Raw genomic sequence first — 12,265 nt, 5'->3', positions numbered from 1 at the left:
GAAAAATTGTTCTTAATGATGTCTCACTTTAAAAAGGAAAATAAATGTTGAGTTCATATTCCCTCATTAAGAGAGCAGCTGTAGGAATGCGCAGAATAGACAACTCCTCCTCTGTCCACCACTTAGTGTGAAGAGAGAGGATCAGTACCGTCTCAAAAGTAAAATGGATTTTAAAATGTTCTGCTGTCATACAAAATCCATACAAATACATTGGTTGCTCTGAAAGTAATGCCTCCTATTTATTTCCAAGGGAACGACACAGATACGGAGATAATACTATTTGATAGCTCAAACTCTCAACTACAAAGCGTCATTTTTCAACATAGTCACCACCATTAGCTGTGCATTTTCACCAGTGATGAACAAGAGCCTGCATGCCATGCTTGTAAAAATCTGCATGGCTGTCTGAAACATGGCTCTTCTTCCACATAGCTGTCACCACTGCTGAAACACACCACCCACTGCCTCACAGTGCTCACATCCACTGGTTGGACTTGATAAACATGCAGCAAGCATCAGTGAATGTCAGTGGGTGCCACTTCCTCCACATTGGAGGAACTCAATTCTATGCCTTTGCTTCATAGACAGGAATGTGTCATCCAGGCTGGATGTGGCTCTGGGCAGCCTGGTCTGGTGGTTGGCAACCCTGCACATAGCACGGGGGTTGAAACAAGATGATCATAGTGGTCCTTTTCAACCCAGGCCATTCTATGATTTTATGATACACAATTCCATGTCAGACTGCCCCTCTGTTGCCATCTGTCACACGGCAGCAAGTAACAGGATACTGGTGGGAAGGTTCAACCTGTACTGCCATCCCACCAACATCTGCCTCCAATGTCATGGGCCAACATCATAAAATGGGAGGCATTACTTTTGAGGCAGCCCTTGTATAATGAGAAACATTCAATGCAGATAAGATCCTCAATTCCCATTTGGGTATTATTTGCTCCTTGATGTTGTAATTAATGCTAAAAGAATTTGTCTGAGCCATCAGGATGCTCAAAGCTTTCCGGAGGGCTGCTGGGAGCTCGGGGACTTTGCACCCCCCAGAACCAGGCCTTGTCCTGCTCCTGCCATCCCCACACAACACACTGCTACCTTGCAGCACCTGGGCATGAACAAGCAAAGTGTGAGAGAAAAGTGGAGTGGGTGCCCAGCTTACTGAGTTGCTAAAGAGGCAAGAAAAAAAAATCCAGGCTTGATGCTGCTGCTGGCTTTCACTGTTGTGTCTCAGCCCTTTGGGAGTTGTACAGCAAACAGCAGTCTGTGGTACTAATCTGCTGCCTTACAGCGCTGATATACGGTCACTGCAGAGTTACACGAGACACTGTCAACTTCAGTTTTGCTCCAATTCATGATTCCTTTGTTAGTATTAGCAGGATAAATAGTTTGAAGTGAAACATCTTGAAAAAATCCCACTGTACTTGTTACTAACTGTGGCCTGAAGTCTGCATTTCTGTTCGCTTTCACGGTGATTAGTCACTGTACCACAGCAAAGAGCAGCTCAGTCTACAGCAATGCTCCTCCAGCATGCAAAAGATCTTGCCAGACACCTAATCCTCACTTTTTTCTTCTCAGTCCCTTCATTCTTATGCTCATTAAAATTAATGGGAAAGATCCCTATTGTGACTGTGGGTTTGGTTGCACTCAAAGATCCATTGTCTAGGGATACTGCTATGGCACAGTGGTCAGCCCTGGGAGGGGAATGAGGGGCAGAAGCCTTCTGTGTTAACTCCTCTCTGGCTGAATAACAACTTTACCAACGGGCTGCAAACCATCTCATGGGATGCAGGAACAAGAGCATAGCGTGGAAGATGGAAAAGGGCAATACCCTTCAGGAAGCTTTCCAGGGAGCTTTCGTAGCACCTTCTGGGTATGCTACATGTCCTGATTCATACTTGAGCTGAAATGCTGTGGAAAACCAGGGGCAGGCAGTCACAGTGGACAATGTGGGCCTGAAGTTAGGTAGACGTGCTTTAAGAAAGTGGCTCTAAGTCGGGATTGCTCTGAACACCCCAAATATGCATAAGTCATATGCATGGCTGAGATGCAGACTGCTATCTTGAGGTGTTAGTGACTGTGTGACATGGTGCATTTTGGACTGAAATGGGAGGACAGGTAAGGAAGTGGCGCAGTCTCATACCTGGATAATAAGCAGCACTGAGCAGCATGGCAATGTTGTACCATACTGCCTCTTAAGCTTCACTAAGGGGTAACTGAGGGATGGTTTGGGACAAAGATCAATAACGGCTATGGAAGTCACAGAATCTGGTTTGCAGCACAGTTCTTGGATGATAAACTGATGGGTTCTGTAATGTGATTTAAGTCTGTGGGATGTCCTCCTTTCTTTAATAGGCCGTGGGCCAGCTAAAAATAAGGATGTCATCAGAAGACTTTGTGTGTGCCAAGGGGGTTAAGGTGGCCTTGCAGGCTTCGAGGAAGCTAAGGCAAAGTCCCAGTGGCTGTCACAAGGCCCTAGAAAGTGAAAGGGGAAGATGGATCCAATAGACAAAGTAGTTTACGGCATGGGTTTAAGTAGGAAATGTGAAAAGAAAAAGCAAGCAGCTAACTTGGGGGACTGGAATCCTCTGGAAGGAAGCTGAAGTTGAAAGAGAATAAAAAGAAGCCAACAAACCAAAGAGATTGTACAGAAGATTGAGCAAAGTATTTTAAAACAGAATAAAAATTGGGAGAAAAAAAAAGAGCACAGAAGGGGCTAACATTTAGTCAGGTGCAAATAAAAAGATGAATTGGAAGACAAACACTGAAGGATGAGAGCGCTGGGTTGTTTTCACACCCGCAGAAGAGGCTTCATGCAAATGAAAGGCAGTGCCACTCGCCACTGAAAGCAGGAATAGTCTCCAGTTTTTTGCTAATTTATCTCTGGCTTTCAAAACATAAATAAGAGTTACATGAAAAATAGCTACAGTGTCCTTATGCAGTACAGAATTTGATGGTGTGCTGTAGTAACTCGAAGAGATGGAACGAACTTCAAGAGCTGAGGACAAGCCATGCTCAGCAGTGAACCTGCCTATACCCCACAGGGTTTTGAGCTTGTTTTGTTTTTCACTGAGTAGAAGCAGAAGGAAATGAGTTTTAGTTTCAGATGTAACATACAACACTACGTACAGCTTGAAATTCACTGCAGACTTAGTTTAGGCAACAGAATTTTATTAAGAAGGTAAATAACATTGCAGGTACTGACATAGCAGCTGGCAGGGATCTGGCCGCTGGTACACTGGTTCAACTAACTTAATTAAAAGGTTTAATTTAAATATCTGTTTGGAAAACATATTACATTAGCATATCTAAAAGGCATGAGGGGATTGAGGGAATTAGATTTGCCAAGTTGAAAGACAGGATGGAAAAAGTCAGCCTAACGGACGGGATATCTTGGAAAGTGATTATAGGAATAGCAAAGGACTTTATTTTTTTTTTTAATGTCAATTAGAACGGGAAAAAAAATGATTGTAGAGGGACATTACATCGATGGGAGAAGAACAGTGGCCTGAAGGGTGTGTCAGTACAAACAGCTGAAGGCACATGGCTTCCACAGCTTGGAGAGTGTCAGGAGAAAGACTGGAGACTTCCCAGGGGATGCATCCTGTGTACACCTGTTCTTTCTCTTCCCTGAGACTATCTGCTTTTCCATATATGTTTTTTAATTTAGCCAAGTTTTAATGACAAAACAACAAAGCTGCTTCAGTTTTTCCACATTTGAGAGAGCTCACTGTCAGGCAGTCTGTCTCTCTGATGCGGGTAATGGGGCAGGGGAGGCCCGTGGTTACTGACATTCATGATTGCAAACAGCAGTGAGTCAGGATGGTCTGATGCTGTCCTAAGCTGCCACCAGCACACTCAAGTTATTACTAGATGAAATCTGTTGCCCATCTCTCAGCATGGACAATGTTGGTCACACTGACGTGTGTTCTCAGTCCTGGGCAGCGCAGGCATTCCACGTTTCAGATGGGGGAACTCCTTTAGTATCTGCCCACCTCATCCAGCCCCTCCAGCTGCAACGTGGGGAACAACAGAATGCTCCTGGGCCTCATAACATCAGGCACAACTGCTTGCAGCATGTTGCTTAAGACAAGATCTTGGTCTGAACCTGCACCTCATCCTTCTGCAAAACAAGGGAAAGTGTACAGGAGGTGGGCAGAAGGCCCAAACACCAGGTGAACTTGCACTCAGTTCACTGCATTGCTTTTTACATGCTTCTGAATGACTTTTTCTGTCCAAATAAAATCACTGGTTGGGAGGGTGTGTATGTGCACACCTATGTGACTAAAGAACAAAGGAACCCACTGCAACCAGTCTCGTGGATAGGACAGACCGACTTCTGTGTGTTAGATCTGTGAATGACCTCGGTCACCGACCAGGAAATGCAGACTATCAGCATGTATTTTGTATACAGCACTTACTGAATGCCGTGTATGAGATGCTGGACACTGTTTGGCCATAAATCAAATACACCTGTGCTGTTGTTTTACAGGCATCCAGACACTCTGGGTAAAAGAAGCCTGAGTTCCTGCCCCACTTGGTGACTGAAGAGGTGAGCTCCTGGCAGAGACGGACCCTGGGAGGTAAATTATCCATCTTAATTAACTATTAAAACGAAACAGATAAAATGAGATTTCTCTTTCCCACAACATGGTTTCCCTACCTTCACTTCCTTTAATTTCTCCAGTTTCCTCTTTGCCTTTGGGACACAGACGTCCCCAGGATGGCCCTGGGCTCCCAGCAGCCGCCTCAATGGAGGGCCAGTAAGGGCTGTTGAAATCACAGCAGGTCAGGTGTCATCTGAGCTATTTAATTAGAACAGGTTTCTTTACGTTGCTTTCTGTGCGAGGCATGCGGCCAAATCGACTTCTAGGAAATCAGAGTTCCAATACGGATCACACCAGATCACTGCTGCAACCAATGCTCTGCACCTGTCTCATCCTGAATAGCTCCACTGCTGTCTTTGGAGCCACTTCCAGCTCTAATTTAGGAAACAGAAGAGGCCAGGAATTAGGGTAGCTCTATCAGCCCGTGTTTGACCTGACGCATGAGAAAAACCTCCTCGGCTTTGAGCGATTACTGCCATCTATCCCACTGATCCAACCAACGCAAACACGCTCCATTTTGCACGCTAAAAACCTGCCCAGCGGGGTTCCGATCTCTCGCAGCTGCCCGGGACGCGGCGCAGCCATCAGCCGTCCATCCGCGCACGGCTCGGGCTGTCGGACACCCGGACGCTGCTCACCAACGACCTGCAAAAGCCCCGTTAAAGGCACGGCTGCGCTTCTACGCGGGGAGCGCTTTGAGGCCGATGGCGTTGCAGGGTTTGCAACGGAGCACTTGTAGCGCATCGGCCTATGTAAAAGTAGCGCTCGGTTCTTTTCTTTTCTTAAACAAAGGCTTGGCGTATAACCGCGGTAACGCCGCTGCACTGTTAGATTCGGCTTACACCTGAAAGTATCTTTTCATAACGAGGTTGCTGACTCCTCATCCTCGCACGCGCGTTTCGCACCGGCACTGCAGCCGGAGGACGGGCGCAGCCCGGAGCGCTGCTCGGACGCCTCCCCAGCAGCTGCCGACCGCCACGGGGGTATCGCCCTCAGCGCGCGCCCCGCTCGTGCCACGCGTTTGGGCGCAGTTACGGTCCAAGGAGCGCAGCGGCGCGGCCTCGGCGCGAGAGCCGAAGTTACGCCTCCGGGCCATTTAAAAGAGCCCACGCGCTTAACGGACTCGAGTCAAGCTCGCGGACGAAGCCTCCACCGTACGCGGCAGCGCAGAGCGGAGCCGGGTGACGGAGGACCGCGGGCGGGACGTGCAAGGCCGCCGCCGCTGCCACTCCGCGCCCGGGGCCGTTCGCGCGTGGCGGCGGTGCGCGCGCGCACGCGCACGGGCCCGCCCAGCGGGGGCGCGTCACGGCGGCGCGCGGCTGTGGGCGGGGCCGCGTGCGGGCGGCGCGCGGCGGCGAGCGGGGCGCATCCCGCACACGGTGCGCTGCCACGGAGGGAGCGGGCAGCATGTGCCGGCCTGCGCTCGCCCGGCTGCTGCTCCTCCAGCTGCTGCTGCTGAAGCTGTACCTCGGCAAAGGTGGGTCCGGCGAGTGCGCGGCTCGGCTCGGCTCCGCCGTGCGATGCGGGGAGGGCGCGAGGGTCCCGCCGGCCCCGAGCATCACCTCGCGTTGCTGCCCCGCGGAGCGGTTGCGAGCGGTGGAGGAGAGAGCGGGGACCGCGTGCGCTCTTCGGCCGGTCGGCGCGACCCGAGCGCTGCTGACAGGAGCTGCCACCTTTAATCCCCCGCTGAGGAGATTTGTGCCTCGGCAAAGCGGCGCGGCGTCTGCAAAGCAGATTTGCTCCGTCCCCCCGCCCTCAACTTCAGCCGGGTCGTTCCCCCCGTTCCGGGAGCGCCTCCCGAACCCGCTCACCTCCTCTTCCCCGCGCGATCTGCCCCGCTGGCGGATGCACGGACGGGTCTCCCGGCTTCGGTGCGCTTTTTGCATTTTTCTTTGTCTTTTTCGTTTGGCGTTTCACCGTTTTCCATCTCCGGGTTTCTTTATCCCCCGCCCCCAACCCGGTGCACGGAGCACGACAGCGGCCCTTCCAGGCGCACACAAAGCAGCTCCGTGCACCGCCGTGCTCCCGCGGGGCGCATCCCCCCCTGCCCGGGCCTATCCCCGGCCCCTGCCCTCCGCTGGCGGCTCCCGGCGCCCACCGCGCCGGCTGCGGGACCGACCCCGACCCCGGGACTCCCCCGGCGGCGGAGCGCGCCCCGCTGACCCAGGCGCGGCCCCGTGTCTCGCAGGAGCCGTGAAGGAGTGCGATAAGGACCAGTTCCAGTGCCGGAACGAGCGGTGCATCCCCGCCGTGTGGGCGTGCGACGAAGACAACGACTGCTCGGATAACAGCGACGAGGCTGATTGCCGTGAGTACCCGGTGGGGCGGGGAGCCGCGGTGGGGCCCGCATAGCGCCGTACCGAGCCCGGAAGGGCGCGTTTCCTATATGTGCTGCGCCTCTTTTTTATGAATGAATGAATGAAGTCGCGCCGTGCCCGGCTCCGGCGCCCATTGGCTGCCGCGAGCAGCAGATCCGTGACGCGGCGCAGCTCCCCGGCGTGGCCCCGTTCCGCTCTGCCGCCCTCCTCGGACCCTCCGGGGCCGCCCGCTTCGGCCAACGGCAGCGGTGCGCTCCGAGCAGTGCCCTGCGGCGGCTGTTGGGTGTCCGGGCGCGGGAGGGGCCGCGCGCAGGGCCGGGCGTGCACGTGGAAGCCGTGCTTCAAAGCTTCCTGCAAGGTGCGGGGCTGGCGCGAGTTCTGTGCTTAAGGCCGTGCGTGCGACCCCGATGGGCAAATAGCACTGCTTGGCGGCCTTACCCACGTCGTACCGACTGATTCCCTGTTAATGTGCGGGAGCAGAGTGCAAGGAGATATGTACTTCCAGTCCTGGGCAGGTGGCAGTCGTGCCTTTTCCTTTGGTGTGGTGCAGTGTGTGAGTGGCACCCAGTAGCCTTGGGGGAGTTTGTGGGGCTGTGCTCTTTCCGCCTCAGCAGGTACCAAATCTCTTGAGTTATCATTGTAGGGTAATAAACACTGAAAAAGCATCAGGTTTTATTTCACTAAGCTCTTGGAAGGGTGTAGACTGTAAAAGTATACCTAAAAAAGAAGAGTCAGTGATTGGGTGTTCCCGTGCAAGTCCTGTTAGCAGCATCACTGACTCATCTGTCTCACAGCGTGTTCTGAGTGCATCGCTTTGTGGAGAGCTGGGATTCCCAAACTCTCGTTCATAGAGAACTTTTTGATGCTGTAAGATGAAGCATAACTTTTATTTCTGGTGCTTTTGTACTCAGGGCTCAACAGACTCTGCATGCAAAAGTTTGTGATAGGAAGAGTTCAGCAGCATTCAGATAGAAACGTGCTTTACGTGGGAGTTTTGCTGCCACAGCTTAGATGTGGAATTTCTGAGGTTACAAAAAGCTCATTGAGGCCATGGCTGGCTGAGAACAAAGCTGGGACTCACAGACAGTTCTAACTGGGAGTGTTTTCACAGAAGCCCATGAGTTTGCAGACACTGACCTGTGGCGGTGCGGGCAGTCGCACAGCACGCTGCTGCTGGGCTCCTGGAAGTCTCCTGGCTAAAGGCTCCTCTGTGTGCTGCTGTGCAAAGGCCTGGGGAGCTGCAGGTGGTCTGCGGGCTGTGCTTTGGGAGCTGCTGTGCAGATGTTAGGCTGATGGCTGGAGCGGCATCTTCAGACTGTGCACCCTCTGCTCCACACTGAGCAGTTGGGTTTGTGGCCCGAGCTTCTCGTCTAGTGCAGGTGATTCAGTGGTAAGCAGTATCCGGGCTGGTTTTCTTCCATTTTTCCTTTTGGTCTTCTCTTTAAGCACTGTGATGGAAGACTGTGTGTAAAACAGTCCTGAACACATGCTCAGCAGGAATTGGGCTGTTAGGACGATCAGACCAACAACTGCATCTGATCTGTTTCGGAGAGTTTATACTGTTGGGATGGTAAAAATAGAGTGGGGTGGAATGTGATAGAATGGTGACCTTCTGATGTTGGAAGGGGAAATTTTTGGATGCGAAGACATCAGGGAAGTTCTTCTCTTTAACATGACGTTTGGTATAAGTCTTGATTTAGCAATTGGCGACTGCCTGTGGAGGAGGGTTGGAACTACACAGTCCCTGAGGACCCTTCCAACCCAAACCATTCTATGATTCTGTAAGTCATCGAGGAGTATACTACAGAAATTACTCGTGGACTGCTAATTTAGTGTTATATGTATATATACACACACACACACACTTTGCAGTTGCTTCTTTAACCCATCTGGAAGATAGCTTTCTCACATGCATTTCTCTTGCTCATATTGTTTCTGAACACTGCTTTAAAAAAAAAAAAAAAAGAAAAGTAGTGCCACTTTTCCACATATGTAATGTTTAGAGTTATCTTCACTGGATGAAAGAATATGTTCCATGTGTTTCGTTGCTACATGCCACTTCTGCTGTCATCACTGTAATAAACAGACACTTATTTGGAAACTATTTTAAGAACAAATATGCTGGAAGAAATAGTTCTGGAAGATGCAGCACACTGTAGTGGTGATGGAGAGTGGAATGAAAATGCAGGTAGCCTGCTGGTGGTGAGTGCTGTGTGGGGCATGACGACCCCTGTAATTACCTATTGATGCTTTTCCCAGAGTTGATAACATCTGTTCCCACTACGCCAACGTTTTTTGCTCATTGCTGTTTATATGTATCCTCACCTGTTGAAGAGATGGGATGGTCTTCGTGAGTGTTAGCAACCAGTTTGTGAAACATGTTTGTCTTGGTGGTAAATAATCTATACACTGGAAGATTTTTTAATTAAGAATATCTTATTTTTAATTTGTTTGTGAAAAACAGGGAGTTGACAACCTGACAGTACGGTACCGTGTGCTTCTTTCTACCATCCATCCTTGCATAGACTGCTGTTGTTGGGTTTGGGTAGTGTTTTTTGCCTCCTCCAGAGCTCTGCTAGTGTAATATTGGCTTTTAAAAAGGAATTTTAGACTAAAAGTGGAATTGGCAATCATTCGGTATCATCTCATGGGAATCTGCTTTCCATTCAGCAACCTGTTGTGTTGTGACCGGTGGCCTCAGTTATGTACTGTTGTGTTGATGTGAGGGTGAATGTGGCCAGCTCAGGAAATGAAGCATGGCAAAATATTGACTCTGTAGCACTTACAGAGATCAAACTACTGAGTACTGGCTTGTGAACTGTGTTAAGTTTATTCCGGGTTGCTCAGTAGCCTTGTTCTACATGTTATAGGGCCAAGTTCTTCCCTGGTATGAAGTGGTTGACATTAGAGGTTTTATTTGTGGGAAATGAATGAAACTGAAGGAATTCAGTTCTTTTCTTCTTCTTCTTCTTCTTTTCTTAAGGGGAAAAAGCCTGTTTAGCACAATTCTTGAATGCTAGCCAATGCTGATGATGAAGGAAGAAGTTACAAGCTCTCTGGTCCCGTGGTTCACTTGTGAGAGCAGGCAGTAGAAGCTAAGTGCCTTCCACAGGAATGGGATTGGGAGTATTCTGTGCTGGTCAGTTCTGTAAGATACACATCACAATGCAGACTAAACTGCGTGTTTCACTTCAGTTTGATTTATATTATCTTTACATTTGAAAGTCTGTGACTCTTTCAGTATTCATCATTTGAGCAAATCTCAGGTGTGCATATTTCATACTGCATCATTTGAGGATAACACTGAAATAAGCCCTGTTAGTAATGCTGGATAACAGTCCGAGGACCACCGTAATGAAGTGATGACTTTTGCAGTATGAAAACAAAGTACTGGGGCTTAAAGAGAAGCAAGAAAGTAGAGGAAGAGCCATGCATGTTGGAGAAAGGTAGAAGGAAGATCCGAATGGATATAGCTAATGTGTGAGTGTAGTTGCTGCCTTGCAAGAAGTAAAAGGAAACAATTCCTGGTAGCAAGGAAGGCTGCCAGGACGAAAGGAGGCAGTGCTTGTTTGTCTGTGACACATTAGCAAGAAAGAAGGAGATGTATATTTCTGCAATTAATCCAAATTAATAAAGCTTTTTGTCTGCTTAAATACTTCATTGGTGGTAAGCTCTGCAATATGGCATAGTTGCAAAAAGCGCCCAGTTGCTTCACCAGTTTCCTAAAATGAAACGAGCTGAGAGGCCACTTCAGCTTTGTGGTGTCTGCCTGCAGGGGGACACATCCAAATGCAGAACTGCTGGTGTCTTTTGAAGCTCCATTTTCCTTCTTTGCATTGAAGTACTTTCCACATTGTTGCTTTCTGGTTGCCACTGCTCACAGGTTTGTTTTTATGGGACAGGACTGAGGCTGCCAAAGGTATGAGATGCAGTAAGAAGGGAGTTACTGCTTTAAAGGCTGTTCATACATGTCTGGAATGCGGGATGAACGCTTGGAGCATCAGCAAACTTGTGTTCCCTCAGCGCCTGCCCTGCCTCGGGGCCACAGTCTGCGGCTTGTAGCTGAGCCCTGCTTGCTGCTGGCCGGACTGCTGCTCTGCCGCTGGCTTTGTGTGCAGAGAATACAGAGTTTGGCTCCTGCTGCCTATGTGACAGCCCAGGAGGCAGCCTGATGTTCTCCTTGCTGTTCTGTTCAGATTTCAACAGCGCTGGAATTGGAGAATTAAAAAAAATATATATCAAAAGCTTATTTGAGAACTGAAATCTGGGTCCTGTGAACGTGGCCTAAGTGTGATGGTGCACCATGCTCACAGGTTTTAGGATGTGGCAAGGTGAGACAGCAGCAGGCAGTCACAATTATTGTCACATATGTCCTCTGTGACTTTTTTTTGTCCTCCATTGTCTGTTCCAGTTTTTGTTCAAGTTCAGTGTCGAGACAGTATTCTCTGTTCTGAGTAATTGCTGTGTGTTACTCCAGTGATGCAGGTGTCTCTACATCACCATGGGGAGGATTTTAGGTGCCCTTGGCATGTGCATGATGATTTTGATTTTGGAGGCAGTCGATTAACTGGGTTGCACGGCTATGCTCAAACTGGGAGCACTGGGCAGAGTGGTGCAGAGGCAGGGCTTGTTTGCTTGCATGTCTTCCTGTGGCCTCAGTGTCATTATCTGTGCTGTGTGGGTATGCAAGCTGGAGTCTGAACTAGTTTATGGATTTCTTGTGTAACGCAGTAAATGTTGTTACTCATTTTTCTTCCTTTTTTTGTTACATTCTCGTTGTCAGTTCTGAGAAACCTAACTTGCTTGGGTTTTTTTTTGGCTGGGTTTTTTTGTTTGTTTCCTGGTTATCTTTTGTCTGCTGCATTCTTTATGTAGAAATCAAGTACCAAGTACATGTGTGAAACTTGCTCTTCTGCTTTTCCTCACCTCCAGGCACACACACTTGAGGACCTCTGTTAACCGCAGGTACAGCTGGTCTCCTGGAAGGGTGTTTGTCTGTCACTGCCACTCCTCATCTGGGAAAGAAATTGAGGAGGGACTGGGGCAGGATTGCAGGAAGTACAGAGGAGAGAACTGGGCTACATGGGCTAGCTGCTGGGGGCATTCTGACTACAGAGGGAAGCTTGAGTTTTATGGGCTGCTGCTATGCTATATGAAGAAATAACACTTCCAGAAAGAGGCTGAGATCTGAAAAGCTTGCCTGAGGTCAAAGAGAATGAGAAAGAGAGAGAATGGGAAGATTAATACTAATGATTAAGTTCAAGGAGGAAGTGGTGACATTGCAGTCAAAACTGACCGTGACTTGGTTTGTTTATCGGAGAGCACAGAGCTGTCATT

The 12,265-nt window shown here is 49.4% G+C and overlaps 1 protein-coding gene across 2 annotated transcripts in view; it reads left to right on the top strand.

The window, feature by feature from the left end:
• The first annotated feature begins 5,943 nt into the window (after positions 1-5,943).
• Positions 5,944-12,265, top strand: part of LRP8 (LDL receptor related protein 8) — a 149,956-nt gene continuing 143,634 nt past the window's right edge. For both annotated transcript variants that reach the window (XM_046944254.1, NM_205186.3), the window contains exons 1-2: positions 5,944-6,087; positions 6,799-6,918. In XM_046944254.1, the coding sequence (XP_046800210.1) occupies positions 6,018-6,087; positions 6,799-6,918 (190 nt within the window). In that variant the 5' untranslated portion in view covers positions 5,944-6,017. The remainder of the gene's footprint in view (positions 6,088-6,798; positions 6,919-12,265) is intronic.

The sequence above is a fragment of the Gallus gallus genome, chromosome 8 (genome assembly GCF_016699485.2).
Source record: "Gallus gallus isolate bGalGal1 chromosome 8, bGalGal1.mat.broiler.GRCg7b, whole genome shotgun sequence".
Taxonomy (NCBI): Eukaryota; Metazoa; Chordata; class Aves; order Galliformes; family Phasianidae; genus Gallus; species Gallus gallus.
This window is presented reverse-complemented; position numbering and strand designations above follow the sequence as displayed.